The following is a 16,142-nucleotide window of genomic DNA, read 5'->3' as shown; positions in this document are numbered from 1 at the left end:
CACCATATCCGTGTGGTCGAGACAGAGGCCCACCCGGGAGGCGCAGAGGACCACCACATCCGTGTGGTCAAAACCGAAGCCCCCCAGGGCAGAGCAGAAGACCACCACAACCGTGTGGTCGGGACGGAAGCCCCCCCAGGGCAGAGCAGAAGACCACCACATCCGTGTAGTCAAGACCGAAGCCCACCAGGGTGGAGCAGAAGACCACCACAACCGTGTGGTCGGGACGAAGCCCCCCAGGGCGGAGCAGAAGACCACCACATCCGTGTAGTCAAGACTGAAGCCCACCAGGGCGGTGCAGAAGACCACCACAGTGGGATCGGACTGACCGGAGAGCAAGTCTGGTTGGACAAGTCTGAAACAGAGAACATGAACAAGTTAAGGGTTTGTTCATGAGGATCATTGGTGACTTGCATTTGTTCATGAAGATCAATGGTGACTTGCCTCTGCCCATGAAGATAGTCGGTGACTTGACCTTGCTCATGAAGAACACTGGTGACTTGACCTTTCCCATGAAGATCAATGGTGACTTGACCTTATTCATGAAGAATACTGGTGACTGGACCTTGCCCATGAAGATCATTGGTGACTTGCCTTTGTCCATGAATTTCACCGGTGACTTGGCTTGACTCCGGAGTGTCAACCGTGACTAGCCCTGAACCTGGTAGGTCAACGGTGACTAATCCTGACTCTGGAGGGTCAACTGTGACTAATCCTGACTATGGAGGGTCAACGGTGACTAGCCCTGACTCCAGAAGGTCAGCGGTGACTAGCCCTGACTCTGGAAGGTCAACGGTGACTAGCCCTGAATCCGGAGTGTCAATGGTGACTAGCCCTGACTCTGGAGGGTCCACGAGCACCTGGCTCAACTCTGGAGAGTCAACTGGAACCTGACTCGACTCTGGAGGGTCAGCTGTGGCTGTCATCCTGTGCAGTGGCTCTGGGCTGGCAGCCACCATGTGCAGTGGCTCTGGACTGGTGGCCATCTTGTACTGTGGCGCTGACTCAGCAGACGTGATGTGAAACGTCTCTGGATCAGCAGACGGGACGTGAACACTCCTGGGAATCTCTAGGACCTTGGTCAACATAGAAAAATAATCCAAAAAGGTTTCAGCGGCCATCTTGGGCAGTGGTGCTGGGTTGGCGGCCATCTTGCATCGTGGCGCTGGGCTGGCAACCACCTTGTGCTTTGGCGCTGGTCCGGCGGCCATTCTGTGCAGTGGCTCTGGGCTGGCGGCCATCTTGTACTGTGGCACAGGGCTGGCGTCCATCTTGCCTCGTGGTGCTGGGCTGGCGGCCATCTTGTGCAATGGCACTGGACTTGCGGCCATCATGGGCAGTGGTGCTGTGCTGGTGGCCATCTTGTGCAATGGCGCTGGCTTGGCAGACGTGCACCTCCTCTCCCTTCTCCGTCCGCCATTGTGAGACGGCGGCTCCGATCCGTCTCCGATCCGTCTCACACGAGCCCCAGGTCGAAGGGGGGCCATGGTGGAGAGCACTGTTGAACCTCCTCTCGACCACTCACTCCTCGGCGACCTCCCCTGGTCCCGCGAAACACTACCAGGCGGGTTCCCTCGAACCGACTCCTTCTCTCCCGCTCGGTGGCTGGGGAAGAAACATCAGAAGACATACTGCTGGATCTCGTGTGTGACGGAGTCCTTCTGTCACGGTCGGGACACAGGAAAACACAGAGAGAGATCCAAGTGCAGATATGTCCTTTATTGGGGTAATCCAAATCGTAATCAGTCCAGGCAGGGTCAAAACCAAAGTAGCAATCCAAACAATCAAAAACAGACAAGAAAACACACGTCAGGAACAAGACTGGAATGGTTGTGAATACTACAAGGACTCCGTAACACCTACTAAGACAGACAGGGTATAAATACACAGGGAAATGACAAACGCTAATGGGGAATGGCCTGAGTGCAATGATTAATGATTAGTGACAGCTGAGTGCAATGAGAAGACAGAGATCGTGGGGAATGTGGTTCAGGAAGTGACAGACACCGTGGGGAAGGAGGACATCTAGTGGTTACTCAGGGAACACAAACCAGACACTGTGACAGTTGTGAGATATAAACCGCAATGTTTTTCATAGCGTTACTCTTTGAAACCAGAACGACATGTTTCCATGACTTTGTTAGCTCTTTCTGTTTGATTTTGTTTACCACAGTATTAACATCCTAATTGCAATGGTTTGGTCTTACGCTTAGGGCCTTATATGTTGTGTTTCTTAGTTTTTGCTCTTGTGTTAGCGGGCCTCTTTGTTCATACAAAGCAATATTTCTGTGAATTTGGGTATTAAAATATTGCTTTAAACTTCGTCTTCATACGAGACATTTACTTAACATCATTATATTATCCTAGTTTATATCAGATATAAGATTGTTGTAAAGTGAGAAAGAGAGTCTAATATGTTGTTAGTTCTGTGAGACATTTGTAGCAACTTGTATAAGAAACACTTTTGGTTTCAAAGAAAACTTATGACAACAAATTTTCAATATAATATAGGTTTCTTTGTGTTTGTGACTTAGTTTGTATATTTACGTACTTGTTTGAGTTTGGGGTATATTTGTGTTTGTTTGGTTACATGTTCATGTTTTCTGTATGTTTACGTTTTTGTGTGTGAAAATAAACTAAATTAACTCAAATTAAACAACATTAACTCAAATTAAACAACATTTTCCTATATACCATTGTCTGACTTGTTAAAAGATCTCACATCCATTTGACCAGTAAATGAACTTTCAGCTAACCTCGCTCTCACAGGTCTATGTCATAAAGTTGAAATTGTCATGCTTTGATCACTGAATACAAAATTTTGAGTTTTACTGACCAGCAGCACCACTATTTACATCGCCAGAACCGTGCAAAACTAATTAGATTACAGTTGAGTTGCAAACCCCGAAAACCTTTAGATGTTTTACAATCTTCGCTGACATGGTCGTAACAGTAAACACAAAGACACCAGATGCCAGACACCAGACGCGCTTCTATGCACTACTTGAGATGAAATATTTAGCCTTTCGTTTAATGTTGTAAAAGTTTAGACGTTTTACGATACAAATGATACCAAGTCTTTGGCAAGAAAATCAAAGACTTTCCAAAACATTTCATTCCAGTTAGATTTTGTATGCCTAAATGCATGTTTTAATTGATATAGCAATGATAGAAGTTAATATTGACAAAATAAAAGACATATTCAAGGATTAAGGTTAGGCTACTAAAGTAAGTGTGAGTGACTTATTAAAATAAAATAAAACAACACTTTTTCGACGAAAAAATAAAATCGTATAGGTTAACCTAATTTTAAAGTAAAAAAATGAGAGGTATGCTTTACAGGTAGATTTACAAATATGGTCTGAGATAACACTCAATTTCCGTTCACACTCTTTACATCATAAAACAAAATAAATGTAAAATAAATAAATAAAACAACAGCAAAGAAAAATAAAAAATATACAAATAAAGAAAAAGTAGGGGAGTAACAGATTTTCATTACATTACATTTACATTTATTAATTTAGCAGACGCTTTTATCCAAAGTGACTTACAAATAAGGACAGTGGAAGCAATCAAAAACAACAAGAAGAGCAATTGATATATAAGTGCTGTAACAAGTCTTAAGGGCTTTTAAATAATATAATAAATAAAAAGAAAACATATAGAATAAAAAAAGATATGAGCAAGCTAGTGTTAGAGGTCTTTACACACACACACACACACGCACACAATTGCATAATAAATGAAAAGAAAATAGAATACAAAAAGATTAGAAAGGTAATTCGATTTTTTTAAAGAATATAATTAGAATAGTGAGTGTTAAAGTTATAGGGTCAAATAAAGATGGAAGAGATGGGTTTTAAGCCGATTCTTGAAGATGGCTAAGGACTCAGCTGCTCAGATTGAGTTGGGGAGGTCATTCCACCAGGAGGGAACATTTGATTTAAAAGTCCGTAAAAGCGACTTTGAGCTTCTTAGGGATGGCACAATCAAGCGATTTTCCTTTGCAGAATGCAAGCTTCTAGAGGGCACATAAGTCTGAAGTAACAAATTTAGGTAAATGGGTGCAGAGCCAGTGGTAGTTTTGTAGGCAAACATCAATGCCTTGAATTTTATGCAAGCCGCTATTAGAAGCCAGTGCAAATTGATAAACAGAGGTGTGACGTGTATTATTTTTGGCTCATTAAAAATTAATCTTGCTGCCGCATTCTGGATTAATTGTAAAGGTTTAATAGAACTGGCTGGAAGACCTGCCAAGAGGGCATTGCAATAGTCCAGCCTGGACAGAACAAGAGCTTGAACAAGGAGTTGTGCAGTATGTTCCGAAAGAATGGGCTTGAGCTTCTTGATGTTGTATAAAGCAAATCTGCAGGATCGGACAGTTTTAGCAATGTGGTCTGAGAAAGTCAGCTGATCATCAATCATAACTCCAAGACTTCTAGCTGTTTTTAAAGGAGTGATGGTTGTTGTGCCTAACTTGACGGTGAAATTGTGATGAAACGATGGGTTTGGTGGAATAACAAGCAGTTCTGTCTTGGCAAGGTTGAGTTGAAGGTGATGGTCCATCATCCAGCAAGAAATGTCTGTTAGACAAGCTGAGATGCGAATAGCTACCGTCGGATCATCAGGATGGAATGGCAGGTAGAGTTGAGTGTCATCAGCATAGCAGTGGTATGAAAATCCATGTTTCTGAATGACAGAACCTAATGATGCCATGTAGACAGAGAAGAGAAGTGGTCCAAAAACTGAGCCCTGAGGCACCCCAATAGTTAGATGTTGTGACTTGGACACCTCACCTCTCCAAGATACTTTGAAGGACCTATCTGATAGGTAAGACTCAAACCATTGAAGTGTGGTTCCTTAGATGCCTTTTGCCAGTAGAGTTGATAGGAGGATCTGGTGGTTAACCGTGTCAAAAGCAACGGACAGATCAAGTAGGATAAGTACTGAAGATTTGGATTCTGCTCTTGCCAGTCTTAGAGCTTCAACAACTGAGAGCAAGGCAGTCTCAGGTGAATGTCCACTTCTGAAGCCAGATTGGTTGCTGTCAATGAGGTTGTTGTGTGTGAGAAATGTAGAGACTTGGTTGAACACAACTCGTTCAAGTGTTTTTGCAATGAAAGGAAGAAGGGAAACTGGTCTGTAGTTCTCTAAAAGAGATGGGTTGAGGCTGGGTTTCTTAAGTAGTGGAGTTATACGAGCCTGTCTAAATGATGAGGGAAAAACACCAGTTTGGAGGGATGTGTTGATGATGTGAATGAGTGTAGGTACAACTGCAGGAAAAATGGCTTGAAGGAGATGAGATGGAATAGGCTCAAGTAGGCAAGTGGTAGGGTGATTAGAAAGGATGAGTTTTGAGACTTCTGCCTCAGAGAGTGTGATTGTAAATGAGTGTAAGTTTGCTGGTGATATGAGCTTGATTGATTGTGGTGTGGAAAATTGTGCACAAATGTGTTTAATTTTATTAATGAAAAATGTGGCAAAGTCATCAGCTATTAGCGATGAAGCAGGAGGGGGAGGAGGAGGACAAAGAAATGTGGAAAATGTTTTAAAAATCATGCAAGCGTTAGAAGAATTGTTAATTTTGTTATGGTAGTATGTCATTTTAGCAGTGGAGACATTAGGAGAGAAGGAAAATAGGAGTGACTGATACACATTAAGGTCGGGGGGTGGGGGGTGGTGGGGGAGTTGAAAAACATACATTTATGAATGTAAAATTTCATGCCAGAAGTTAATATTGACAAAATAAAAGACATATTAAAAGGATTTAGTCTGCTAAATTAAGTGTGAGTGGCTTATTAAAATAAAATAAATAAACACTTAGTTTTAAAGTAACTCATATACATTGATGTATCTAAAGATCCTGAAACAGTCCATGCAGCAGCAGCAGCAGCGATATATGTTCCATGCAAGGGTTAGGTATAGAATAGCAAAAAGAACATCTAATCATCTTTCAGTTTATACTACAGAAATGATTGCCATATTTTTGACTCTTCAGTGTGGTTGAAGACATTAATATAGCTAAAGTAGTCATATGTTCAGACTCATTTTCAGCACTATCAAGTTTAAAGAGTGGCAAATCTTCAACTAGACAATACATTTTGTCAGTCATTTTACAGAGTTTGTTCAGAATACAAACAAATATTTATCTTGTATGGATACTTGCACATATAGGAATAGAAGGCTATGAAGTACCGGATCAGATAAAGACATTAAAATGTCAGACATCGAATTTAATAGTCCAATGAGTAAATTAGAAATAAAAGGGCTAATAAAAAAAAACATAAAAAGATATGTGGCAAATTAAATGGTTTGGTGAGAATAAAGGATAGAATCGCCATAGAATTGGACACATTGGACTTAATCAATCATTATTTATGGGAAATAATGGAGGAAAAAAATGAGTCTGGACTTTGTGTTAAATGTGATCTTCCTGAAACAGTTGAACCTATTTTAATAAAATGTAAAATATATGACAACGAAAGATTACAACTTACAGAAGCACTTAATATAGAAATAAATCAGATCTCATTTTAAAAATTAAATAAAGATGTGACTATAGAAATGTTTCACAGATTAAGTATCTCAAAGAGTTGATAAACAGGATTTAAAGAATCACTACTAAGTTTATTATTATTATTATTATTATTATTATTATTATTATTATTATTAATTAATTAATTAAATTTTTGTGTTTCTTTTGTCTCTTATGTTTGAGTAAGTTTTCATTAACGTCAATGCTCCACACTCCTGCCCTGTAGATGGTGATAAATGCACCTAAAGCTTTGCGTCAAAAAAAGAAGAAGAAGTGGTTTGAGTGGGACCGGACGTAGGCATTTTGAGTGTGTGAGCGGTGCTGTGAGGTTGATTTAACGGAGACACCTTTGCTGGGAGATCTTTTTTTTAAATTTTGTTTAACTCTCTGTCAGTAGCAGTCTCGATTTTTAAAATTGTAGTTAGTGGTAGAGTACAACATAGTTTTGACAAGTATCTTGTGCTGGTGTTTAAAAGACGTGGTTTGTTCCCTTTTTTATTTTAGATCTGCGTAAATGCATACCATCTTTTTTCTTTTGTTTTAACTTTTCACCCGGAGTGACAAATGCCAACTTTTGGTTTGTATCGTTGCTTTACGTTAGCTTATTTTTTTAGTTTGAGGTAAGATACAAATGCTATAAAACTCTGTTACCTAGTTTTCTTTCTTTTCTAGCTGGAAACAAAACACCTTTTTAAATTGCAATGCTACATGCTCGGACATATATTGCTTAACAAACGTATCTGTTAGTTTTTGCCTTGTTTAGTTGTCTTAGATAAATAACCAGTAACCTAGTTTTCTTTTTATTTCATTTGTAACAACTTTAACATCATTTTTACTATTTTCAGAGTACAAAAAACGATCATTACATTGTTTCTATTTCATCTGTTTATAACCTTTTCCTGGGGGCGGGTCCAAACAGGTGTCCAGAACAGATGGCTTTTATGACCCTCATCAATCAAACTTTTTTAGACAAGCCACCCAGTACTCTCTCTCTCGTCACGCCTCAGCTGAACTTCAAGAGTCTCGTCATTCCTCAGCTGAACTTCAAGAGTCTCGTCACACCTCAGCTGATCTTCAAGAGCCTCGTCACGCCTCAGCTGAACTTCCAGAGTCTCGTCACGCCTCAGCTGAACTTCCAGAGGCTCGTCACGCTTCAGCTGAACTTCAAGAGCCTCGTCACACCTCAGCGTGTGAGCTTCACACTGCACTCCAGTGGCCTGTCCTGTCACGGCTAAGGAGGCCTTCCACGAACTCTCTGCCTGTCCTGTCATGGCCACGGAGGCCGTCCACGAACTCTCTGCCTGTCCTGTCACGGCCACGGAGGCTGTCCACGAACTCTCTGCCTGTCCTGCCACAGCCAAGGAGGCCGTCCATGAACTCTCTGCCTGTCCTGCAATGGCCACGGAGGCCTTCCACGAATTCTCTGCCTGTCCTGTCACGGTCACGGAGGCCGTCCACAAACTCTCTGCCTGTCCTGCCACAGCCAAGGAGGCCATCCATGAACTCTCTGTCTGTCCTGTAATGGCCACGGAGGCCATCCACGAACTCATTGCCTGTCCTGTAATGGCCAACGAGGCCGCTCAAGAACTCACTACTTGTACTGTCATGGCCAAGTGGTCTGTCCATGTCTCTGCTCCACCATGGCTTCCAGCTTTGCCTACACCGCCTGGCAACCCTGCTAGGCCAGCACCGCCTGGCCACCCCGCTAGGCCAGCATCGTCATGGCTCCCTGTTAGGCCAGCACTGCCTGACCACCCCGCTAGGCTAGCACCGCCTGGCCACCCCGCTAAGCCAGCACCGTCATGGCTCACCATTAAGCCAGCACCGCCATGGCTCCATGCTCTGCCTGCTCTGGATCTGTTTCACGGCCCAGGTCCCCCTCTGCTTCATGGTCTGTCACTGTTCCACGGCCCAGGTCCCCCTCTGCTTCATGGTCTGTCTCTGCTTTACGGCCCAGGTCCCCCTCTGCTTCATGGTCTGTCTCTGCTCCATGGCCCTGGTCCTGTTCCTTTCCACGGGCCTGGCCCTCCATCCCTCCCCCTGTTCCGCCTCCACTCCACCACCCTCCTGAAGTTTTTGTTGTTTGGGCGTCTGGAGCCACCCTTGGGGGGGGGGTGTAAAGTGTGTTTTGGGTTTTGTTTCTTGTTCACTGTTTTCATGTCTTTTATTTTGTAGTTTGTTTCATTCTGTTTGTGTCACTTCCCTTGCCCTCATGTATCTCTGTCTTGTGTATATGTCATGTTCTCATTGGTTATTGTCTTGTCATGTGATTTATCAGTTCTGTTAGTTCATTGGTTGCTTTAGTCATGTCTCGTTTTCCATTAGTTTGTTTTTGTCATGAGACCTGTATTGTCTAAGTAGCCATGTTTTTGCCATTGTCCTCTGTCGTGTATTAATGTTGTATCCTGCTGTCTGTGAGTCTAGTCTGTTCATCCCATGTCAAGTCTGTTCATGTCAAGTCTGTTCCTCGTCAACTCAAGTTAAGTATTTGTTTATTGTTTGGATCATGTCTGGATGTTTGGATTACCACCTTTGACAATAAACTGCACTTGGGTTCTCACTACGCTCGCCTTCAGTGGACTGTTTGTTACAGTAGCAGCCTTGATTTGCTAGATGTTCACAGACACGTCCATGGAAACAATGTCTCATTTACATGGTATAAAGCAGACATGTCACAAAAATCTAGAAAATACTTCTGGCTTATATCTGACTGGCTAATGTCCTTTATTAGTTCTTGTACCATTTCTCCTGCCCCTTTAACGGATCATGCTTGCATCGATCTTGAAATATTGGAGACTCATAATAGTTTTGAGAGACATCCAGGATACTGGAAACTGAATACGTTTTTTTTTTTACAAAATTCTCTATATTGTTCAGGTATCAAAAATATAACTGAAAATGTTAAAGTTAACTCAGACTCTGCTATTGCAAAATGGGAACTTTTTAAGTGTGAGTGTCGGAGATTCTCTATACAGTTTAACAAACAGCTTTCAAAGGCAAAGGAGTCGAGAAGCTCTGCAATTACAAAGGAAATAAATCATATTTTATGTCTGTCCTCTCCTAGTGAGCAGGACAAGAAGAAGTTATTTATGCAGAGAAGGCCAAAGGTGCATTTGTTAGATCAAGGGCAAAATGGTAAGAATTTGGTTAAAGGAATCCTACATATTATTTTTAATTTAGAAAAAAAAAAGAAGAGGTGAATTACAAAGAATTTCAGCCCTTGACATTAATGGTAATCTCATTAACGATGAAGCCAAAATTTCTAATTTTGTAGCTGACTTCTATAAGCGACTTTATACTTCTTCTAATAATGATGCGCTTATTCTGTTTTTAGATTTCTATAAGGCGTTTGGTACAGTAGAGCATGCCTTTATGTATGAAGCCTTAAGACATTTTGGTTTTGGACCTAAATTTGTGAAAACTGTATAAAGAAATTACTAGGAATGTGTCTTTGTCTTCTGGAACTTCCCCATGTTTTGTCATTGGGAGAGGAATTAGGCAAGGATGTCCTATTTCTCCCTTTTTGTTTTTGTTAGTTGCAGAGCTTCTTAATCTTTATACGGTGAATTGTACAAATATTGAGGGGCATCCGAATTGCCCTCGGATGTGTTTTTGATTCCTTGGCATCTGGGTTCATCCGTCCTTCCTCTTCTCCAGCGGGGGCGGGACTCTTTTTTGTGGGTAAGAAGGATGGTTCTCTGCGACCTTGTATTGACTACCGAGAGCTGAACAACATTACGATAAAGAACACCTATCCATTACCACTTATGTCTTCAGCTTTTGAGAGGTTACAGGGAGCATCCGTACTCACAAAATTGGATTTACGTAATGCTTATTATTTGGTCCGCATCAGGAAGGGGATGAATGGAAAACCACCCTTAATACCCCTAGAGGGCACTTTGAATACTTGGTGATGCCGTTCAGGCTCTCCAACTTGCCAGGGGTTTGCCAAGCACTCGTTAATGACGTGTTGAGAGATATGGTAGATCACTTAATATATGTTTACCTGGATGACATACTGGTATTTTCTTAATCTCTCCAGGAACACGTTCAACATGTCAGACGAGTGCTCCAGAGATTAATTGAGAATGGTCTTTTTGTCAAGGCGGAGATATGCGTATTCCATGCACAGTCTGTTCCCTCCCTAGGGTATATCGTCTCGTCCGAGGGAATATGTATGGACCCTGACAAGGTTAAGGCTGTGATAGATTGGCCATCTCCAGATTCCCGTAAGGCCCTACAGCGGTTTCTGGGGTTCGCCAATTTCTATCGCCGTTTTATTCACAATTTCAGCCAACTAGCCTCACCTCTGACGGCCCTAAGCTCTCCCAGTACTCCGTTCAGGTGGTCAGACGCAGCTGAGACTGCGTTCACTAACCTCAAAAGCCGCTTCGTTTCGGCTCCCATCCTTGTGACCCCTGACCCCACATGGCAGTTCGTGGTGGAGGTCGACGCATCAGAGGTGGGGGTAGGAGCAGTGTTGTCCCAACGTGATGCCTCAGGCGATAAGGTACATCCTTGCGCGTTTTTTTCCCATCGTTTATCTCCTGCTGAACGCAATAATGACATTGATAACAGAGAATTCTTGGCCGCCAAATTAGCTTTAGAGGAGTGGCGTCACAGGCTGGAAGGCTCAGGGGTACCTTTCATTGTTTGGACCAATCATAAGAATTTAGAATACATTAGAACTGCCAAAAGACTCAATTCCAGGCAGGCTCGTTGGGCACTTTTTTCGGTCGCTTTGATTTTACTATCGTACTGCCCGGGTTACAAAAATGTCAAACCCGATTCTTTATCACGTTTTTTTGATCCCTCGGCACGCCCGGTGACTCCCGCGTGTATTTTACCTGAGAAAGTAGTGGTCTCAGCACTCGTTTGGGAGGTCGAGTTGAAGGTAAAGACGGCCTTAGAAGGGGTAACGCCTCCACCCTATTGTCCACCGAACTATTTATTTGTGCCGGAGGAGTTAAGGTCTGAAGTGAAAGAGTTTTGTAAATTGCTAGGAGCGTCAGTTAGCTTGTCTTCGGGTTATCATCCCCAAAGTAACGGGCAGTCTGAGCGAGAAAACCAAGATTTAGAGAGGACTTTGCGACGTTTGGTCTTCAAGAATCCTTCTTCCTGGAGCCAACAACCCTCTATGGTGGAGTACGCTCACAATTCGTTACCAGTGTCAGCCACGGGCCTTTCTCCGTTCCAGTGCAGCTTAGGCTTCCAGCCACCAGTTTTTTCCCAGTCTGGAATCTGAAGTCGCGGTCCCCTCCGCTCACGCGTTTGTCCAGAGGTGCCACTGCACCTGGACCAGAGCCCGCGAGACTCTGCTCCGGATGAGGGAGCGTACTAAGGCCAAGGCCGATCGCCACCGGTCAAAGCCTCCCTTTTACGTCGTGGGTCGAAAAGTGTGGCTTTCTACCAATAACATTCCTCTGCGATCCATATCTAACAAGTTATCTCCCAAATTTATTGGCCCGTTTACTATCACCAAGATCATTAGTCCTGTGACAGTCCGCCTCAAACTACCTCCAGCGTACAGGAGGATACACCCCGCTTTTCATGTGTCCAAAATTAAACCCGTGTTTTATGCACATATTAATCCGCCTACTCCGGTTCTCCTGCCGCCGTGTCTCGTAGATGGGGAACCGACTTATTCGGTTAATCGCATTCTGGACTCAAGATGGAGGGGACGAGGATTCCAGTACCTGGTGGACTGGGAAGGTTAGGGTCCGGAGGAGAGGAGTTGGGTACCTGCTAGGGACATATTGGATCACTCCCTTATTGATGATTACAATCAGCAGGTAGGCCCTTCTGGGAACTCCAGGAGGTGTTCTTAGAGGGGGGTACTGTCACGGTTGGTAAACCCTGATCTCTGGGTTTTGCACTTTGTAGTGAAGTCTGTGTGTTTTGCGTCTGCACTGATTAGCTTGTGGGCGTCTCCGTTAATTGTCATCAGCAGCAGCTGTCACTCATCACTCTCTCCCTATTTAATGGCTTGTCTCACGTCTTGTGTTTGTGAGAGCGTTGTTTCATGTTGGTAAATGTTCTTTGCTTCTGTGTTGTTCTGCGTTTGGATGCGTTTGTCTGCGTTTTTATGCCGGCAGCCATATCACCCTGGAGCCCAAGACCGGTTGCCCACTGAAGCTAAGCAGGGCTGAGCCTGGTCAGTACCTGGATGGGAGACCTCCTGAGAAAACTAGGTTGCTGCTGGAAGAGGTGCTAGTGAGGCCAGCAGGGGGTGCTCACCCTGTGGTCTGTGTTGGTCCTAGCGCCCCAGTGTAGTGATGGGGACACTATACTGTCAACAAGCACAGTCCTTCAGATGAGACGTTAAACCGAGGTCCTGACTCTCTGTGGTCATTAAAATTCCCAGGATGTCTTTCGAAAAAGAATAGAGGTGTGACCTCGGCATCCTGGCTCAATTCGCCCATTGGCCTCCGACCATCATGGCCTCCTAACAACCCCCAGATCCGCTGATTTGCTTCATCACTCAGTCTCCTCTCCATCAGTAAGCTGGTGTGTGGTGGGCGTTTTGGCGCACTATGGCTGCCGTCGCATCATCCAGGTGGATGCTGCACACTGGTGGTGGATGAGGAGATACCCCCTGACTATGTAAGCGCTTTGAGTGTCTAGAAAAGCGCTATATAAATGTAATGAATTATTAATTATTATGTCCGTGTCTTCCCCCGGAACCTCATCCACTCATCGCACCTTCACAAGCATCACCACTTACCTTCGGCTCGATTCCCCGCAGTTCCTGTGCCATCCTCACCTGCTGCCAACTCTCCACCACCATCTGGATTACTCACTGCCTTCATCATCTTGGATTGTCATCTTCCCAGCGTTGTTTGTATTCTTGTTTGTTTTGTTTTGTTTTCATTAAATATTGTTCATACTCGCACTTGTTTCCAGCTTCTCATTCACCCAGTCGTCACAGGATGCGCATAGCTGATCGTGCCCAGTGTTGCCAACTTGGCGACTTTGTCACTAGATTTAGCAACTTTTTCGAGAAAGACGAGAGAAAGAGGGTACCCAACAAACTTTACCTTGACACACAAGAGAAAACTGTAGAACAAGTTGCAAAAAGGTAATAAGGTTCTTTTCATGACAGCTATTTTGTTCATATATTTTTACATTTCTGTCTGTATATAATGTAAATTTCTGAGAGTGGTTAGCACTGTGGCCTCATAGCAAGAGCCCAGCAAACAATTTTGTGTTTAAAAGACGTCTAGTAGCGTTCCAAACACAACCCAGACATTTAGGCTAAAACAAGTCTAAATTTGGGCTGTCAGTGAAAATTTAATAGACCAAATGGAACCATACACCTTGTAATCACTGTTTACTTTGCGTACATTCAATTCAATTCAATTCAAGTTTATTTGTATAGCGCATTTTACAATACAAATCGTTACAAAGCAACTTTACAGAAAATTATGTTTCTACAATATTTATTAGTAGCTAGTAGTTTGTGCACGTTTGACAGGATTTTAGAAAAAATAAAAAAATAATAATAATAATACAAGACGTAGGCAGCTATACGATGAACTATCAATATTAGTAATTAATAGTTATTATATGATGCAGTCATACATTTAGCAATAATTGTTAGTTCTGTTTGTTGATTCAAGGTTAGCATCATCTGGGTGTCAGGGTTTTTGGCAAGGGAGGAACTCAGGTGCAGACAGGGATTCTCAAACAAAGGGTTTATTACAAAAAGGGGAAAACAAAACCCACGAGGGGGAAAACACGGAGCAAGGTAAAGACTAAATAACTAAAACAGGACTGGACTGACAAGATAAACAAGGACTCTAAATACTAACTATAAACACTCACGGTAATACAAGGACTTCAGCGGGTACAGCACTATCTCACACACAATCACAATTGTAGGACACAGTTGAGGTACAATCACAATGACAGGTACAATGAACCGACGCAAGACAGAGCACACTAGGAGATCTAAATAGGGGGAACAATCAAGACACGACAGGTGGCACAGATGGGACAATCAAGACACGACTAGGTTAACAAGGGGGGCGGGGCAAGGGAACGAGACAACACAAGCACATGGCCCAAAGGCAAGGCCATGTGCTTGTACACAAAACACGGGTCTGTCATGATCCTGCCTCAAGACTAGGAAAAATCAAGGACACAAGGGCAGAATCATGACAGAACCCCTCCCTTAAGGAACGGCTTCCAGACGCTCCTCAAGGGAACATCAAACACGAGACATGACTGACAGGGACACCGACACAAACCAACAAGACATGACAAATAATAACAAAGGCAGACATGAATACACGACGGCCGGGTTAGGGTGGCAAATCAAAAAAAACAAACAGGGAAGGGGTGGAGGAGGGAGCACAAAGTTCATGGGGGACAGACCAGGGCGGGTGGGTGGGGTAGGAATCTTAGGAGGGTAGGACGAAGGCTGACGACGGGGGGTACGGGCAGGTCTGGGTGGTGAGGGGCGGGGAGGGGTCTCGGGACTACTGACGGGGGACATGACAGGAGCAAACAAGGGACGCGGGGCAACAACATCTACTGGACACAGGGCAACATCTACTGGACACGGGGGGACAACAGGACACGGGACATCTACGGGACACGGGGCCACATCAACAGGACACATGACTACATCAGCAAGACACGGGGCAACACTCACGGGACACGGGGAGACGACATCTACGGGACACGGGGAGACGACCTCTACGGGACACGGGGCCACATCAACGGGACACGGGGCCACATCAACAGGACACGGGGCCACATCAACAGGACACGGGGCCACATCAACAGGACACGGGGCCACATCAACAGGACACGGGGCCACATCAACAGGACACGGGGAGACAACGGCTGGACACTTAGGACTTCTGGGGACAGGGTCAGGGGACAAAACAGGACTGACGGGGACTTCTAGGATTTGGACAAGACGGGACAAATAATCAGAAAAGGCTTTAGCAGCCAGGACAATTGGCATCTCCTTACGAGATGAGACAGACTGTACAAGAGTCTTTGCTGCAGAGTCGGCCGCGGCTCTCTCCTCCGCTCTCACGACTGCAGACTTGAATACGGCTCTCTGTTTTGCCGGCTCGGGCACGCCAGCGCTCTTCGCTGCTGGCTCGGGCACGCTCACCGCTGCTGGCTCGGGCACGCTCACCGCTGCTGGCTAGGGCACGCTCACCGCTGCTGGCTCGGGCACGCTCACCGCTGCTGGCTCGGGCACGCTCACCGCTGCTGGCTCGGGCACGCCAGCTCTCGACGCTGCGGGCACGGGCACGCCAGCTCTCGACGCTGCGGGCACGGGCACGCCAGCTCTCGACGCTGCTGGCACGGGCACGCCAGCTCTCGACGCTGCTGGCACGGGCACGCCAGCTCTCGACGCTGCTGGCACGGGCACGCTCACCGCTGCTGGCACGGGCACGCTCACCGCTGCTGGCTCGGGCACGCTCACCGCTGCTGGCTCGGGCACGCTCACCGCTGCTGGCTCGGGCACGCTCACCGCTGCTGGCTCGGGCACGCTCACCGCTGCTGGCTCGGGCACGCTCACCGCTGCTGGCTCGGGCATTGCCTCCTGTCTGCTGAGTTCCATTGTGGTCGGTTCATTCTG

The 16,142-nt window shown here is 45.0% G+C and overlaps 2 protein-coding genes across 6 annotated transcripts in view; both read right to left on the bottom strand.

Annotated features, from left to right (window-relative positions):
• The window catches only part of LOC128020587 (NACHT, LRR and PYD domains-containing protein 12), a 137,751-nt gene extending 124,242 nt beyond the window's left edge, over positions 1-13,509 (bottom strand). Inside the window, exon 1 of one of the 4 annotated variants that reach the window (XM_052607455.1) lies at positions 8,350-13,509. In XM_052607455.1, coding sequence (XP_052463415.1) covers positions 8,350-8,352 — 3 coding nt within the window. In that variant the 5' untranslated portion in view covers positions 8,353-13,509. The remainder of the gene's footprint in view (positions 1-8,349) is intronic. The other 3 variants (XM_052607293.1, XM_052607239.1, XM_052607374.1) reach the window with 3 other exon arrangements.
• LOC128020811 (NACHT, LRR and PYD domains-containing protein 3) overlaps positions 1-16,142 on the bottom strand; it is a 638,518-nt gene that overhangs the window by 496,909 nt on the left and 125,467 nt on the right. The window lies entirely within an intron of this gene.

This window comes from Carassius gibelio, chromosome A1 (assembly GCF_023724105.1).
Source record: "Carassius gibelio isolate Cgi1373 ecotype wild population from Czech Republic chromosome A1, carGib1.2-hapl.c, whole genome shotgun sequence".
NCBI lineage: Eukaryota > Metazoa > Chordata > Actinopteri > Cypriniformes > Cyprinidae > Carassius > Carassius gibelio.
This window is presented reverse-complemented; position numbering and strand designations above follow the sequence as displayed.